We start from the raw sequence: 17,900 nt of genomic DNA on the forward strand, positions 1-17,900 counted from the left end.
GTGATCGGTAACACTTGTATGCGAATAGCACATTCCAAGCTTGGGAAGTGTGCCACCGTCAGCGACCTAAATGAGTGGTACTGTGGGTGGCGTTAACATTTTCCTAAGGCGGCAACAAAGTTCTGAATTCATGACTGATATGTGAGCTCCTGTGTCTACAAGTGCAACAACGGCTGAATCGTCTACTTCAACGCCAGTAACGTTGCATCCAATCGGCAGCATGGTTAGAGGATTCAGCAGGCAAGTGGTCGATGTAGCATCACATCAGGGAGCTGCATCATCTAGTTTTTCCGCAGCATGTGGCTATGTTGGTCGACAAAATTCATGCGAGTGAGAAGACAGGCAAAGGGGGAGCAGTGAACGGGACTGGTGAGCATGTGGAGATGGGGAACGACGACGATACAGCGGCTTAGAAGGAACGTCTTCAGTGGTGGCCTGAGGTGATTCCAGGTAAGGTTGAACGCGTCTCTGGGCGATGGGTGTACCCATAAGATGCCTGAGGCCAATACCACCAGGTGTTACAATGGTGGCCCACGTGTCCGATACGGCGGCAGTTGAAGCAAAGCAGACGATCGTCAGCAGTTCTCTACTCGGCTGGATTGCGAGGGTGCACCGAAAGGTTTTGACTTTGGGCATACAAAACAGGGGGTCGAGGATGGTGAATCGGCTGAGAGGGAGTTGTAGTGCACTTGGAGGCCAGTCCAGCATGGGAAAGCTCTTGTTTCACAATGACATGTACCAGTGGCACCACCTGAAAGCTAGTCACAGGCATGGGAGCATGTGGTCGCAGGAGACAGAGCTTCAAGTTCATGTCCGATGATCTTGGTCACGTCCTCAACAGTTAGCGCCATCTGTAGTGCGGGCCCGTTTTCACACGACCAGATTGCTGCTCTGTTTGGAATTCGAGTGAAAGGGTGGGCGATACGCCGACTTTTCGCGGCCCCAAAATGCTGGAACTTCTTGCTGATGTCATCCACCGTGTTGCAGTCTTTGCATATGAGAAGGTTGAACACATCATCTGCAATACCTTTAATATGTGTGCTACTTACTCGGTTTCTTCCATGTCATTGTCTGCTTTTCGACAAAGGGCGAGCACGTTCCTTATGTAAGTCCCGTAGGACTTTGCTGATGTTTGCACACGAGCTGCCAACTCCTTTTTGCCCACTGCATTTTTCCCCCACAGACTTGCCGAAAATGATGCGCATCTTTTTCTTGCACCCATCCCAGCTTTCGATTTCTTCTTCAGGGTTCTCAAACCACACTTTTGCTATTCCTTTCAAATAGAACAGGTTGTTGGCCAATATAAAAGTTTCATCTCAGCGGTAGTTCTCACTCGCACATTCGTACAATGGCAACCATTCTTCAATGTCGACATTATCAGTGCCACAAATCATTCATGGATCTTTTACCTGCGGAAGTACAACAGTTGTTATTGTGGTCGCCTCGGGGGGAGTGGAACCCTAGTTCGCCATGGTAGAAAAATCCAAGCGTTAGCCACTGCAGAGCTCCGTTAAATTGTGTTGTACCCTGCACTTCCACCATATGTCACAGAGGTGAGAGTATGAATCAATTGATTGATATGTGGGGTTTAACTTCCCAAAACCACTATATGATTATGAGAGACGCCGTAGTGGAGGGCTCGGGAAATTTCGATCATCTGGGTTCTTTAACGTGAACCCAAATCTGAGCACACGAGCCTACAACATTTCTGCCTCCATCAGAAACGCAGCTGCTGCAGCCTGGATTCGATCTCACGACCTGCGGGTCCGCAGCCAAGTAACTTAGCCACTAGACCACCACGACAGGGCAGAGTATGAATCAAAGAAACATATTTAGAAAATATACAGGGAGAGTCAGAGGAAGCGGCAGCCAAGCGAGAGGAACAACAGTGACAAAAACACGAGCGCAATCGCATTCGTTGTCTTCATCGTCTACATAATGCTCTCGTTACCGATGTCGTGTAATAACCTCAACACAATTGAATGTTGAGCGAACTGGTAACCCGAAATGGTTTCATAGCATTTGAATCGTTCACATAATGTTGGTGTTTTATTCAAGGTGTGCTTGGAAATAGTACTTTCGTTATCGCAAACATTTCTTTTTGTGTGAAGCCAGAAAGTGTGATTATGACATTGTCATGTCTATATTTAACTGGAGCAATTCACTCTGAGGTGTGTTTTTTTGCGGAGCTAGAACTACAAATAGAAAATTCGGTGTTCATGGTCACATTGCTCACAAGAGCACGTTTTGACAGCATGTATTGGCCTGCGCTAGCTCGCATGCCACTTAACAGCTACATGCCGTAAACATCCTCACAGAAATATATACACTCACTCAACAATATCCACTAATATGCAACGATTCCAGAACTGTGTGGCATTTTGGAGTTAATTGTGGTGAAAGGCGGTGACATTTTTTTTTTATTGGATGCTGTGACTGGGCCAACAAGGAGCAGGCAGCAGAACAGCTGGCGCACTCAACGTACAAACTTTTCTCATAGTGTGTCGCACACCTGTGTGGGGTTCCGAGATTTCTTGAAAATGACCTACCGCGGCAATAAGACCGCACGATCGCCTGCCTACAGCTGTGCCGAACCTAATTTGCATATGGACCGAATCGTAAAGGCATCTACTTCCCTCAACACAGTAGAACTTTTCGCAGTACCAGTCATTGCCTGCACATCGTATGTCCTGCCACTGAGCCATCAAGACATACGACAGGCACAAGAGTCCGATGGAGAGTGCAAGGCTCTTATTTCCTTCTGCCAGCAGGTTTGGCCACAGAAGTCGAAAATGCCACTGCACCTTTCGAGGTACGCCTCTGTGGTAGACAAGTTCTCAGTCTGCGATGGTGTTTTGCTCAAAGGACCCCGTATAGTCATCCCACCATCCCTACAGCCTGCGATATTGGCGCTGTTTCCCGAACGTCATCAGGGCATCAACAGGACCAAAGCCCTAGCTCGGGAATCGGTATGGTGGCTGGGCATCTATGCAGACATCGCCTCTCTCATCGCCAATTGCGAACAGTGTGCCTCCACTCGCATGAACTTTGCTGAGTCTCTGGTCTCCACGGTCCTACCTGGATGTCCCTGGGAATTACTCTGAATTGACTTATTTCACTTCAATTGCCAGACTTTCATCCTAGTCATGGATTATTACTCGAGGTTCACTGAGGTGACCTATAGAAGTACGTACCTATAGAAGTACGAAAGCTCAGGCAGTCATCGACGCTCTCAAAAGCATATTTGCCAGACATTCAAATCCCGCAAAAGATCAGGTCAGACAAGAGTCCACCGTTGTTGTCACAAGAATTTGCATCATTTGCGGTATCGTTACGTTGCGGCAAAAGTTACTGTTTTATTGAACGAAAATAGCAACGACAACTGATATATCAAACTCCATGTGCCTCAAAAGTGCCCCAGCAAGTTGACTTTCCCTCGCGGTGGCGGGGAAAACTGCCGGCGCCACCCTAGAAAAAGTTGGTTAGACCCGGTTGTGCGCGGGCGAACACCCCCCTCCAAGAAATGATCCTGGCCTGCTCGCAGCGCTTACAGCCAATCAGAGGCCGTCGTGCTTTCTACGAGGCGCGGAGGCGATAGAAGTGAGCGCCATTTATTCTTTCTTCATGCTTGTGTGCCTGCTTCTGCCGATTCAGCGTGGTCTGTGGTGTTGCCTGTTGGTGCTCTGTGAACTGTATTGGCACGCTGTCATCAATGCTTGCGCAAAGAGGCAAAATTTGCCGTTCGCCGCGAAACTCGAAATCATCAATCGGGTTGAGCGCGATGAAAAGAAGTCCGACGTCGCCGTCGCATACAAAATTCCAAGGAGCACCTTGAGTACTATCCTGAAGAACAAGGCAGACATCACGGCCAAGTCGGACGAAAGGCCAGGTGCCCGTGGCGCCCGACATGTGCGCGCTGCTGTGTACGAAGATGTTGAAGCGACCGTTTACAAGTGGTTTGTGGACGTTAAGTCGCGAAACATCCCGGTGTCCGGCCCTATGATCGAGCAGAAAACCAAGGACTTTGCTTTTCTGCTTGGCAGGAATGATTTCCAAGGTGGTTCAGGCTGGCTTCAGCGGTTCAAAGAACAGCACGACATCATTGGCAAAGCTCTTACAGGTGAAAGCAGAGCGGCGGACTTGGACAGCGTAGAAAAACGGCTCGAGGAAAACTGGTGAGATATCACAGCAAGATATAGAGCCCAAGATATCTTCGATGTGGATGAAACCGCTTTATTTTGGCAAATGTTGCCAAACAAGACACTTGCGTGTCGTGGTGACAAGACAAGCGGCAGCAAGGCAAACAAAGCTCATGTGTCCGTGCTGTTGGCAGCTAATTTAGACGGATCGACAAAAGCTTCGACCTCTGGTCATCGGGAAAAGCGCGGCACCGCGGTGTTTTCGAAATGCGCTGTCGCTTCCAGTTACCTACCGAGCAAACTCAAAAGCGTAGATGACCGGGGAGCTTTTCAACAGATGGCTATCGTCGTGGAATGATGATTTGGTAGGCGAAAATCGCAAGGTGTGCCTGCTCGTGGACAACTGTTCATCGCACCACTGCAGTACGACCTTCAGCAACATCGAGCTGCGTTTTTTGCCCCCGAACACCATGTCTGTACTGCAACCACTAGATCAAGGCATTATACGCGCAATGAAAGCGGGCTATCGGAAGCGCCTGGTGGAGAGGCTGCTGCAGAATTTTCATGTCAGCAGGGAGCTTAAGATCGACTTGCTAGGAGCTATTTCTATGTTGAGTAGATCGCGGGCAGATGTCAAGAAGGAGACGATCCAGAACTGCTTTAGGCATGCCGGTTTCCGCATGCCTGCTGATGACACCCCAAATTCTGACAGCACTAAAGACACCGCAGGTGTTTCCATTGAAGTTTGGAACGAGCTGGCAAAGTTCCTGGGTGCTATCGACGGATCGACATTCGACGGGTTCGTCAGTGCGAACGAAGATGTCCCCATCATGGGCCAATTACAGGATGAGGATTACATTGCAGACGTCGTGCCGACCACGAGACAAAGCGACAGCAATATGGAAATCGACGACGGCCCATAGCCTACATCCTCCGAAGTGATTAGTTCACTTGAGTTGGTCCGGCGCTATTGCTTGAATGTGGAAGGTTGCGGCCTCAGCTGCTCCGACTCATTGGACAACGTGGAGGCGTGCGTGCTGTCGCAGGCAGCGAAGTCGTTGACACAGAAAAAAATCCGGGACTATTTTGTTCCACAGTAGGGCACGCAAGTAAGCCACCATATTAATAAAGTACTTTTCTTCTAGTTTGTTATGTGCCTTTGCGTCAAAACCTATACCAGGTCTATATCGAATTATGCCTTATATCAAACTAATAAATGTTTTTTGGCGAGTTCGATATGCCCGGGTTCGACTGTAGTTGTGACGTCAACGAAGGCAACAGACGGTCTGTTAAAGCCAAAACTCTTTGTTTGGCCGAACTTGTGGCCAGAAAACTGAAGGTCATACTACAGTAATACACACTGGCACTAAGAGCGGCGAACTGCGCATCCTTGTCGATCAACTGACAAGTGATGGCGCATGTCAGCATTTATACATGTGCCGTCAAATATTCCAGCATCATCACTAGCGGCCACGTAAGCTTCAAAAGAATTTGTAAAGTTAATTGAGTGTGTAATCTCATCGGGAAGTTTCCCGATTATCCGATGGTTCTTTACCTAATGGGAGTGGTTGCACATGGCACCTTTTAGACGTGTGATAGGGCGATGACGGAACTTGAAACTTTCAACAACAGAGGCATACGCGGCGGCCCAAACATGTGTTAGGCTGAATATATTTACGAGAAATTCAGCAGACTCCATGTGCCTTAGTGGGCATGGCAGCAGCAAGACCGACACCATGCTGAGCAACCCCTTTTGCTTCGTGCTGCAGGTCCTTTTTACGGCGCGGCTGATGTTATCCGCTATCCATCCTGGAGTGGCATGTGCGAACGGCATCGGCGTGCCTGACGAGACCTTGTCTAGTGATAGCGAGGGCTTTACACGCTGCATCATCGCCGACTCATCGCTGCACTACAGAGCTCCGCTTGCGCGGACATGGATGACCACGTCGGTGACATGCCATCACGTGACGGACCGAATCACTATAAAGGACGGACGAACACCGGGCATCGCCAGTGGGCATCGCAGCAGCTAGACCGGCACCATGCTCAGCAACCCCTCTTGCTTCGTGCTGCAAGGTTAGTTACTATCGGTATACGAAATGTTACTGGAAAGATGACCTTTTTTAATTCTGTTGCCATGCCCACTTTGTGCATTTTTCGCTGCGTTCTTGGTCTCCGTGATGACTTATTGTCTTGCGGCGACATAGAGGCTAATCCAGGGCCTTCGAAAACAGATAGAGATATACCATTAGAACTGGTAGAGGGACAGAGTAAAATGACTGCAACAATTGAAGCCGTACTCACCGCGCAAAATAAAATCGAAGATAAGCTCTCAACCTTAACGGAACGTCTGGATAGATTTGAAAAACAGTTGACTGACCTAAATGCTGTAACTAATCAAGTGAAAGTTCTGGAAACCTCAGTGTCTATGTTTGATGAACAGATTTCAGAGCTAATGCTTAAGGTTGATGATTCGGAAAACAGGGAACGACGAAACAATCTCATCATTTATGGTTTAAAGGACCCTAACAAAGAGACGTACGAGGAACTGGAGGCGACAGTCAAAAATGACGTTTTCCGTGAAATACTGGGTATAACCGTGAATGGTATTGAGAGGTGTCAAAGGCTTGGACGAAAAACGTCTGAGAAACCTCGACCCGTTATCGTAAAATTCGACGACTACCGTGAAAAAATGGCGGTACTAAAAGCTTCTCCTCAACTAAAGAACACCAATTTTTCACTCTCTGATGACTTTTCGAAAAGAATTCAAGAAATCCGCAAACAGTTATGGAGGAGTACAGCTCAAGAAAAAGAACAAGGCGCTAAGGTCAAATTACTCTTCGACAAGTAAAGCGTAGACGGTGTGCTTTTTGGTTGGAATGAGGAAAAGGCGATACGGCTTAGGCTGAATAAGAAAACAGCATGACAACATAGCACTAAAAATCAGTCATTAAAAATATTAAACATCAACTGCAGAAGTGTAATCAATAAAGCTACCGAACTAGAAAGTATATTACTATTACACAATGCCGACATCGCAGTTCTCACTGAGACTTGGCTAGATGAATCAATATACGACAGCAAATTCGTACCTGCCGGATATACTATAATTCGAAAAGACCGAGGCAGCAAAGGAGGAGGTGTTTGCATTCTTTTTAAAAAAGGTTTGCGTATAGTGAGAATGTCTGACTTGAATGACGTTGAGTGCATATTCAGCAAAGCATACCACGGTAAGGTTAAATATCTAATAGTAGTCATGTATAGACCCCCTAGCTCGTCTATTGACATGTTGGAATCGTTAAAGGAGTATCTACATTCGAATATAAAACCTGGTGACAAAGTTATTCTGGCTGGAGATTTCAACTTGCCAAATATAGACTGGCCAAATTTCTCGCTCAATAATCACAATGACCACTTGGGAGAAGCAATGCTAAACATTGCGTTCACTTTTGACCTATTTCCAGTTGTAACAGACTTTACTGGAATCCAACAATATTGCAAATCAGTACTAGATCTCTTTCTAGTAAGTGAATCCATTAGTGCCAAAAGTTACTGCGAAGTAGTTCCGGGAATTTCAGACCACAAGGCCGTGTTGCTTACCCTAGCTAATACTTATATAAACAATAATCATACAATTTTGTCATTTCCGAATTTCTCTCTTGCTGATGATGTGTCAATAATTGACCTGCTTTCCTTTAATTTTGATAATTTCTGCAATAGCACTTGTGATGTACACCACCTTTGGGACAGATTTAAACAGATTGTGACTGAATGTATCGAGTGTTTTGTACCCAAGATTACAAAAAATGCAATGGTAAGAACCCATGGATTTCGAGGGAGACATTGCAATCTAAAAGGCGACTGAAGCGCTTAAAGAAAAGGTTAACAAACAACAAAACATTATTTATAATGCAAGAAATATCGAAACTTTCTTTACAAATTAAAGACCAAGTACCTGCTGATAAAAAGTGCTATTACGGTGAATCATTACCAAGCTTTATAACGACGTCTCCCGAGAAATTTCGGCATTTGATTTTTCCACACTCCACTGAATGTGATACATTTGAAGTTGATGGCTGCCTAACTCACGATAGTGCAAAAATTTCCCATGCTTTTACCAACCATTTTAAATCGGTGTTCACCCAGGATAATGGTATATCACCTGTGTTTCATGCATCCCTACCACCGATGTCTGATGCCATTGTTTCTGAAACTGGTATATTTAATCTTCTGCTAAGGATTGATGCCAAAAAATCACCAAGGCCTGATGACATTCCTAATAGCTTCTTGAAAAGGTACGCTGAGTGGGTGTCAAAATATTTTCATGTTATTTTTTTGCAAGTCTTTACAAAATGGAGAAATGCCAAGAGACTGGGGAACCGCTAGAATTAAACCAGTTCACAAGACCGGAAATAAGAAGTCCGTTAAAAACTATCGTTCAATTTCATTAACATGTATGGTATGCAAGATTCTGAACAATATCATTTACAATCACATCTGCAAATTTCTAGACAACTATAACGTTCTTACCAAATTCCAGCATGGTTTTAGGAAAGGTTATTGGACAAACACTCAGATAAAACAATACATGACTTTGCCAAATCAATAAATAGTAGAGCACAGATTGACGTTATTTTTATGGCCTTTTCGAAAACCTTTGATAAAGTATCCCACACTAAACTGATATATAAGTTAGGTAGAATAATCAATAATTCCCAAGTAGTTAACTGGATTTCTGCATATCTCACAAAAGGCAAACAATTTGTTGTCTTTGCTGATTCCTACTCACATAGACAGCTCGTTGACTCTGGCTTTCCGCAGAGCTCAGTGCTAGGACCACTTCTTTTTCTCCTGTTTATTAATGATATTGTTGATGGCATCCCTTTTAAAATCAAACTCTATGCTGATGACTGTGTACTTTATAATGAAATATGCTGTCCCGCAGACCAACACACGTTAAATGATGCTCTACAAAAAGTGTCCTCCTGGTGTGATGAATGGCAAATGGCTATTAACTTCGAAAAAACAGTGTTTATGCAAACAACAAATAAAAAAAATCCTTTAGAATATGAGTACTCTACTACCCATACTAAACTTTCCCAAGTCCCGCATTACGAGTATCTTGGCTTATAGATCACAGATTACCTGAATTGGACGAAACACATTAATACAGTAACTAACACTGCAATGCGTAAACTGTTCTTCCTCAGAAGAGCATTGAAACTCTCAACCCCATCCATCCACCTTCTGGGTTATAAAACAATAGTTATACAGACTCTGGATTATGCTTCCATTATATGGGACCCTTTTACCAAAACTAATATCAACAAGCTAGAAAGAGTACAAAAAAAGGGCATTCGTTTTATTTATAACAGCTTCGGGTGCACTTCAATTACGGAACTTTCAACTCGAGCTAATCTACCAACACTAACAGAAAGAAACCGCTTATCTAGACTAAAATTTCTATATCAACTAGTAAAGGAACATTACAAGACAGACATTTCTGAAGTTCTTTCATTTTCGTCCGGATATGCAACTCGACAAAGGCATGAGCGCACAATAACACCCTATGCGACCCGTAACAACTGCTTTAAATATTCATTCTTTCCACGAACTATAAACGACTGGAACAAACTAACCAACACCGAAGTTTTACAGCCATCCTTAACATTGTTTTCTTCTAGCCTCAATAACAGTGTTTAAAATAGCATGCCAATTAAGCTCTCTCCCTATAAACATTCGAGTTTTTGTATATTTTGAGTTGCTTTGTGCGTACTTTTGTTTCTGTGTGTTTTTATCTTCCTATTTTGAAAATTTGTTCGTCTGCATATTGAGCATTCATGTAATTCATGTAACCCACCCTGCGAAAATCCCTAGTAGGGATTGCAGCATTCATAAATAATCATAAATAATAAAACGACGTTATGTGAAGCATGCGATGAGAAGGAGACCATGTCCTAAGTTTTTTTATTGAGCGCCACGTTATGAAATGGCGCTAAATATGTGTACTAATGTTGCATGCGCAGGCCCCGAGCCCGTGCAGATAAATTAAGAATGACAACCTGTGGGGTTAGGCTGCTGCTGATCGACCATTAAGAGACCCTCTTTCGAACTGCCTGCCGACATCCGACAACTTACTTTCCTTTTTGAAATAATTTTTCGTAGTACGAGGCGAAATACAGAAACAGAAAGGAATCCCTTGTTGTTTTTGTATTTTGCTTCGAGCTACAAAAAGTTCTTTCAGATGCATCACCTACCAGCCCACATCGCAACTCTTGTTCGTTTCCCTGACATATGCCATCGAGGACAAACAAGTGTCTGCTTGCATCTCCATTCTTGTCTACAGCCACCCGGTAACCACTCTGGTAGACAAAGGTGTCCATTATTTTGTGATAAGCGCTGACATTGTTGCACAACTGAGAAAGGTAACGACAACTTGGGGACATAGACCCAACCTCCGGACTGCAGAAGGTCACCTATTCACACCACTTAAAAGATGCATTGCATAGCTCCAAATTGGTGAATCAACGTACATTGCTTCATTCGTCGTGTTGAATGAATTCTCGCAAAAAATTATTCTCGGAATGGTTTTCCCATGGAGCCGTCATTAACTTTTGCAACCTGCTTATAATGTTTTCTGACGACCATACGCCCAGACAAAAAGATACCGCTGCACAGACCACCACACTTCGAATGGTTGACAACACCATTACACTTCCGACGCGAGTATGTTGGTAACTGTGGAAAGCAACTGCGATAACAACAGTAGAGGTATTACCAAAACAAACCTTGACTTGGAAAATATGTGTCGCGTGCGGTATCATTCAACTGAAACATTGGAGGACTCTGCTTTAGGTCGCGAATATCAGCGGCCAGTACAAGGACTTGGCAAAACGAACACTAATTGTGCAATTCGAAGTCGTTGGTGACGAAACATTTTCTACTATCGCTCGACCGCCAAATGCGACACTGCAGTGGCCAGCCCTGTTGATGTGAATCGCCAGCTCTCCACTCAGCAGAAAGAGCAGATACGCATGATTTTACACATGTTTAGTGAGTGTTTTGTGTCCACTAGAAAAATCAAGCAGACCCCAATCATGAAGCACCACATAATAACGGACCGAACAGCCAGTACGACAGCACACTTATGGAGTGTGACAAAAAGAACAAGAGGCGATACGTTCTCAAGTGAAGCAGATGCTCGACGATAACGAAATTCAACCCTCAACCAGTTCATGGGCATCGCCCATTGTACTTGTTAAAAAAGGAAACACAGCACTCTTCGATTTTGCATGGATTTCGGGAAACTCAACAAAGTCATGAAAAAAGACGTCTACCCTCTCCCATGCATAGACGACTTACTGGATAGACTTTGACATACCCGATATTTCTCATTAATGTATTTGCAAAGCGGCTACTGGCAGATCGAGGTCGATGAATGCGACAAGGAAAAAATAGCATTCATAACTCCCCATGGCCTCTACAAAAAGCGCTACCATTTGGATTGCGCTCTGCCCTGGTGACGTTCCGAAAAATGGTGGACACCGTGCTGTCAGGTCTGAATAAAGAACCATGTTGTTTTTTCCCAAACATTCAAGCAACATTTGCAGCGACTTCAGTTCAGCTTTGTCCCAGTTCGATCCACAGGCCTATCACTAAAACCTGAGCCTATCACTAAAATGCCCGAAGTGTAAGTTCAGCTATGGGGAACTAAGGTTTTTCGGCCACTTTGTCAGTCACAAAGGCATTCGGCCCGACCCAGAAAAGACAATGGCTATTGCCATATCCCCCCCCCCCCTTCTTTTTAACAATTAGGATGTGCGCCAATTTTTGGGTCTCTGTGCATACTACAGGCACTTTGTGCAGAACTTTGCACAGAACTTTGGGCAGAACCCCTTACCTGCTTATTGAAGGAAGATACTCCTTTTGTGTGGAGTCCAGAGACACGAGCCACATTTTCCGAGCCTCAACAGCACCTTCAGACAAGAACACTTTGATGAAGATGCCGCCACCGAACTGCACACTGACACAAGAATCATCAGTCTTAGCGCAGTGCTCATCCAGTGGCATGACGGCATCAAGCGTCTCATCACTTATGCTAGTCGCATTCTGTCATCTGCAGAAACTATCTACTCGACAATGGAGGAGGAATGCTTTGCTGTTATTAGGGCGATATCAAAGTTCCGGTCGTATCTGTATGGCCGTTCATTCAAAGTCGTTAGGGACCATCATGCCCTCTGTTGGCTGGCTAATCTCAAGGCCCCTTCAGGGCACCTCGCGAGGTGGAGCTTGCATCTCAAGAATTGGACGTAACAGTCACCTACAAGTCTGGCCGCAGGCACACTCATGCTGATTGCCTTTCATGAGCTCCCCTTGCAACGACATCGAGCGATGACGATACCGATGGCTGTTTTCTTTGCGTGGTCAGTGAATCTGACTTGGCTCAAGAACAGCGGAATGATTCAGAGCTTCAACAACTACCTCGAAGGCCACAGCTCGAGTCCACCACGGGAATTCGCACATTCAGGGACATTTGGTCTCCGCAATGACATCCTCTACAAAAAGAGCTTGGAACCTTGTGTGACTGAATACCTGCTCGTCATTCTATCAGGGCTACGTGCTGACATTTTATTTGCCTGCCATAACGAGCCTTTGTCTGGCAACTTGGGATTTGCGCATACCCTTGCCCGGATTCGGACTCCCTACCACTGGCCAAAGCTCACCCAGTATGTCAAGCATTACGTTAAAACATGCAACCATTGCCAGCGCCGTAAAGCCCCACATAGAAGTGTGGCGGTTGGGGCTAGTTGGTATGACAGGATGATTGTAAACACTCGCATTCTTCTTATCCCTTTGTCGTTATTCTGTTCTCGCACTATAACAATCGCCCTTGCACCAACATCAACACGGTTTGAACGAATTGGCATGGACATGCTCGGGCCCTTCCGGAAGTTGATTGATATGTGGTGTTTAACATCTCAAAACCACTATGAGAGAGGCCGTAGTGGAGAGCTCTGGGAATCCCGACAACCTGGAGTGCCCTTTCCAAAGTCACAAGATGGAAGCCGCTTGATTGTAGTCACTACTGAATAATTGATGAGGTACTGCAAAATAAAAGCCCTATAACGAGGCACCACCAATGAGAGTGCATACTTTTTTTGAAAATCGTCCTCCACCATGGAGCCCCAGTAGTGGTCATCACATGTAGTTAGATGCCAAAATTGCTTGCAGTACACAAAGAAATGCTTCGCATTTAAAATGCATCACTGCAATAGATCGAGGACCACTGGCGGCATTATATGAAAGCTCGGGTAGTGTTTGTTGTAACCAAGTATATTTCTGGGTCTTAAGGGGGTATGGTAGGGTAAATGGCTTATGTCAGATTTAGCATAATATGTTAGATACGGCTGTAAGTATTCCCATAAAGTGTTACATGCTCCCAAGAATGCCATCGGGTATCAAGTGACACCCTTTTTTTATGTCTAGGTTACCCATCCTTCCTATGGCCCACTCCCAAATTTTAAAAGAGGTTGACTTATTCAATGCACCTTTTGTCTGCAACTACTGAAAGGAATGTATTAATATTCAAAAGAGACTCATAGGCTACATACAAAGTAAAACATTTTTCATGAAGTTTTCAAAAAAAGAAATAAAATTACTGCATGCACAAGGCCACATAGGGTGTGTATTGTTGTGCAATTCTTTTACAGCTTCACTTTTTATGAAATGAGCAATTTTATTAGTGCAGACTGTTTCTCACTTGTAGTAGCTCATGCATAAAAGTTTCATCAAATTTGATTCTGTACTTTTTGAAAAAATTACGCTAAATTTGAAAAGTGCATTTAAAAAATCGCAAATTGAGAATAAAAAAGTTCTATGTGCGCATGCGCCTGAGGGCACGCGCCGCACTTCACTTGGAGCGGCCGCTTCACGTTGGGCTTTCACAGGCTTGTTCCACTGAGTACAGTGGATTTATTGATGTTGAAATTCAATTTTCGGGGGGTTTACCCTCCTCATACTATGTAAACAGGTCGACTGCACAGTTGGCGAAAGCCGAACGGCAACATGCGCAGCAAGTCACAGGGATATAGAGTTGTAGCAAAATGGCGCACTTGGTACTGTTGGACCGCCACTGATCAAGTTTGCACCAACTGGCCCAGGTGAAAGCATTACTGCACCATCATTGGCCGCCGACTGAACCCTATCATATGCTTCTATGTCTTGTCTGGATCTATCTCGTATCTTTATAGTGCACACACTTGGGCTACCCCACAGACTTTGCTAATTCGCGATTCGTTCCTCGTGTAGGACCTGTTCTCGCTCACTTCGCACTCCACTTAGCATGCCCTCCTTACGTGTACGAAGGTGTAAAAACGGCTAATACATGTCTCGGTAGCAGTCAGTTGAGCCACGGAAGCCCACCGCCGCTGCCACAATGCGATTATTTGACCTCCAAATGCGCAGACCACTCTACCAATTTTTTATATGCATGAGTTGCATGTTTTGTAGACCTTTCAAGCAAGCACCCAGAGCTGCCTTTTACCCGCGTGTATTGGTTTTCAAGGTCCCCTTCCTGCCGTATTCTCCCATTTCTCCACTCTATCGCCACTCCTTTGCCTGTCCGTCGTAAGTCTGCTCTCCTCTTTTTATCACAACTCCTTCCCCTGTCTCAACTGCTCCGCGATGCCAGCCACGCTAGCTCAAACTAACAAGCTTCTTTTTCTAGCTAGAAATGAGCCTAGAGCAGTTCTATGCTTTCCAAATTGTTTTACGTGCACATATTGCTTGTGTTCGTGTGCGTGAGACATGGATGAAGGAGAAAAACTTGGGAGAGTCCCTGACGTCACTCGTTGTGAAGCCCTGGTGAAACCAAAAGCCAGCCATATTGACTGGGCGAATTCTCCTCTCGTGTTTACATCCGAAAGTAAAGCAGAAGGGGCGACTCTCTCCGGCTCGAAAAGCACGTGGGCTGTGCAGCGCACGCGTCGTGACGATCCTAAACTAATAGAATGGCGCTCAACACTCTAGGCCAGCACGACACTTTCAGCAACATCATTTCGTCCGAGTATTAACAGAGAGCGACAGCTCACCAACAATGAGGCAAGTACAAGAGAATGTGCGCTAGATGCACTGACAACGGCTAGTGTTTTCACGTCATCAATTCATGCACTGTACAGACATCACGATCGGTCGTACACTTTCTATGGTGGCATTCCGACACGAGGCCAACGCAGCGCCCAGCCACTGTGCCCGTGTTCCGCGTGATACTTACTGGTGTCAGCATTCTGCAACCGTGGTGACTTCGAGCACGGTGCACACTTGAACGCGGTTGCTCTAACGTTGAGATTACAAGCTGGAGGCGAGTATAATAAACCGAACAGAAAAGGTGTTTTCTTACGCACATGCAAGTTGTTACTGTACACATACCGAACACGAAACTAAGCATGTGCACATGGTTCTCATGGCGTCTTGCAGGACACAACAGTTTCGTCCGTTGCCAGAAACAGGAGCACTGCCAAACCGTCATTGACCTGCAAGTCGTTCGGCATCGTTCTACTTCGTCATGGTGCCCAACGCAATTTCGCTGAACATTTCAAATGCTTCATCCGCGTCATCTGCTGCACAACACATGGATATGCGTTCGTTCTACGCACTGTTCTGGCCCCGTGGTAGACGAAAGGTTTTGGAAACGTTGCTAAAGGTACAGTAACTGCCAGGAGAACGCTGCGTAACCAATAAAGCAGCGTAGAGCACGAATATTGTTCGCCACGGCTCAGCACAAGACCTCCGGAGGCACACATGCCGTCACTAAGGTCCCTGCTCTAGGGACCTTAGCCGCGGCCGCTAACTGCTGGACCAGCTACACTGCACAATACGTAACCATAGCAACACCGCTATTGTGCCCAGTGAATATGGCCACCATGATGTCATTTTCTCCACACTTTTCATGTACCGTGCCGGCTAGGCACGCCCTCTCCTATCTTTCCTTCCTCCGTGGTGTGAGAGGTCAGGATGGCGGATGGGAAGCCTTCCCCACCTTTTCCTGCCACTCAACAGAACATAGAAAGTACAACCACATAGCTTATTATAAGCGCCGCATTGTGAATCACTTGCTCATACCAGTTGACCGTCCAACAGGCAACTTGCCATTTCATGTGTGCATGTATCCAGCTGTGAAAATGGTGAAGGCTTCGTGGGCAAAGGTAACGCTAGAAGTGTGTGCAACTGTTTTCGCGTAGCCAGCTTCGTCGACCTCAGACCTGATGGATAGCCTGAAGCTTCCGAACGGGGCCACTTCGGCAGCGATTTGTGACAGCACGTTCTCAACTCCGACATGGCAGGGCGGAACATCTGCTGGATTGATTTCATTATAGCCAGTGATGGTGCGGACACTGCAGAACCATCCACGAATGAGGGCATTCTGAATGAAGTGCGCGGCAAGAACTATTCAGAAAAATCAGATGATGACGACAACGAAACATTGGAGCCAGTTCCCACAGGCATGGCCGTAGTAATTGGCTACATTATTAGACACAGGCAGCTTCTGTATGCCAAAGGTTTGGGGAAAAAACATGCTGCCGTTTTGAAGAAAGTCGAGACCACCCATATCGCTTCTGCTTTTCAAAGCACGTGCATTACGAACTTTTTTTCAAAAGGAAAAATCTGTTTTCACTTGTAACTTTTTTATAGCTGTGTTTCATTTACTACGAACTTCGGAATACAGCAAATGGAAGTCGCATCACGCTCAAGTTCGTTATAGATGAGCTGAACCTAATTGTACTTTTAATGGATTTATATTACTCAACTTTTGCTGACACACAAACAAAAAATAAAGAACTGCAGGACCACAATATTATTGCGAACAATGCCTGCACCACGCAATGGCTGTTCAAAACCATTGCTCAAATGCTCCCAGTCATTGCTACATTCTTTTTTGAACCACTGATAAAATCATCTTGTAATTGTCTACAAAATTTGGTTTAACATCTTGTACACAATCTGTGCCCTAGAGAACAAAAATGTGTAGGCATGTGACTGAAAAACCTCAGTGTACTCACGTTTCCACTCGTGTACACTGAGGTCCCGATCCTCGAAGGACTGATCGCAGGGCTCGGCGGACGGCTCGTCAGATGGGTCGGCCAGGCTGGCCAAGTACGGGTGGGCCAAAGCCTCAGTGGCAGTGGGGCGCTTGTCCGCATCCAGTTCCAGCATGCGTTCCAGAAGGTCAATGGCTGGACAACAACAAAAAGTCTTGTAATCAGCACATGAAGAGGTGTTCGAGGAGAAAAAAAAAAACAACTATTCTTTCATTGAACCTTCACAATTGCAACTACATAAAAAGAGCTGAGCTAGTTTTCAAAACGATTTCTCATGTATTAGTAAAGTATAATGTCACAATCTCGAAAACACCACTCTTACCATGACACGGAACTTGGTAAGCAAGAAAATGCGCAACAAGAAAATGCGGGTGGTGATGCCATCTCGAGATTGCCACCCCAAACACCGTGATGTGATAGATTTTTAAGGCATCAACTGCTTCCCATGTAGCTTCTAATCGATAAAAATGAAGTATATTGTCATCTGTAGGTGCTATAGACCTAGAATACTAAGTTTCAGAAAATTTAACTGAGCCAATGTCACAAGAATATGAAATATGCATTTGGAAATTTTTGATGTCAGATGTGTAGAATTTGGCAAAAAATTCGAAAATGAAACTTTAACATTGATAAGACAGTCTCCTTGATAAAGGTAAAACACCAA

At 45.2% G+C, this 17,900-nt stretch overlaps 1 protein-coding gene across 8 annotated transcripts in view; it reads right to left on the bottom strand.

The window, feature by feature from the left end:
• Nucleotides 1–17,900, bottom strand: part of LOC119162994 (p38b MAP kinase) — a 455,785-nt gene that overhangs the window by 209,254 nt on the left and 228,631 nt on the right. For all 8 annotated transcript variants that reach the window (XM_075882646.1, XM_037414880.2, XM_037414879.2 and 5 more), the window contains one exon: nt 17,198–17,371. In XM_075882646.1, coding sequence (XP_075738761.1) covers nt 17,198–17,371 — 174 coding nt within the window. The remainder of the gene's footprint in view (nt 1–17,197; nt 17,372–17,900) is intronic.

This window comes from Rhipicephalus microplus, unplaced genomic scaffold, assembly GCF_043290135.1.
Source record: "Rhipicephalus microplus isolate Deutch F79 unplaced genomic scaffold, USDA_Rmic scaffold_13, whole genome shotgun sequence".
Classification (NCBI taxonomy): domain Eukaryota; kingdom Metazoa; phylum Arthropoda; class Arachnida; order Ixodida; family Ixodidae; genus Rhipicephalus; species Rhipicephalus microplus.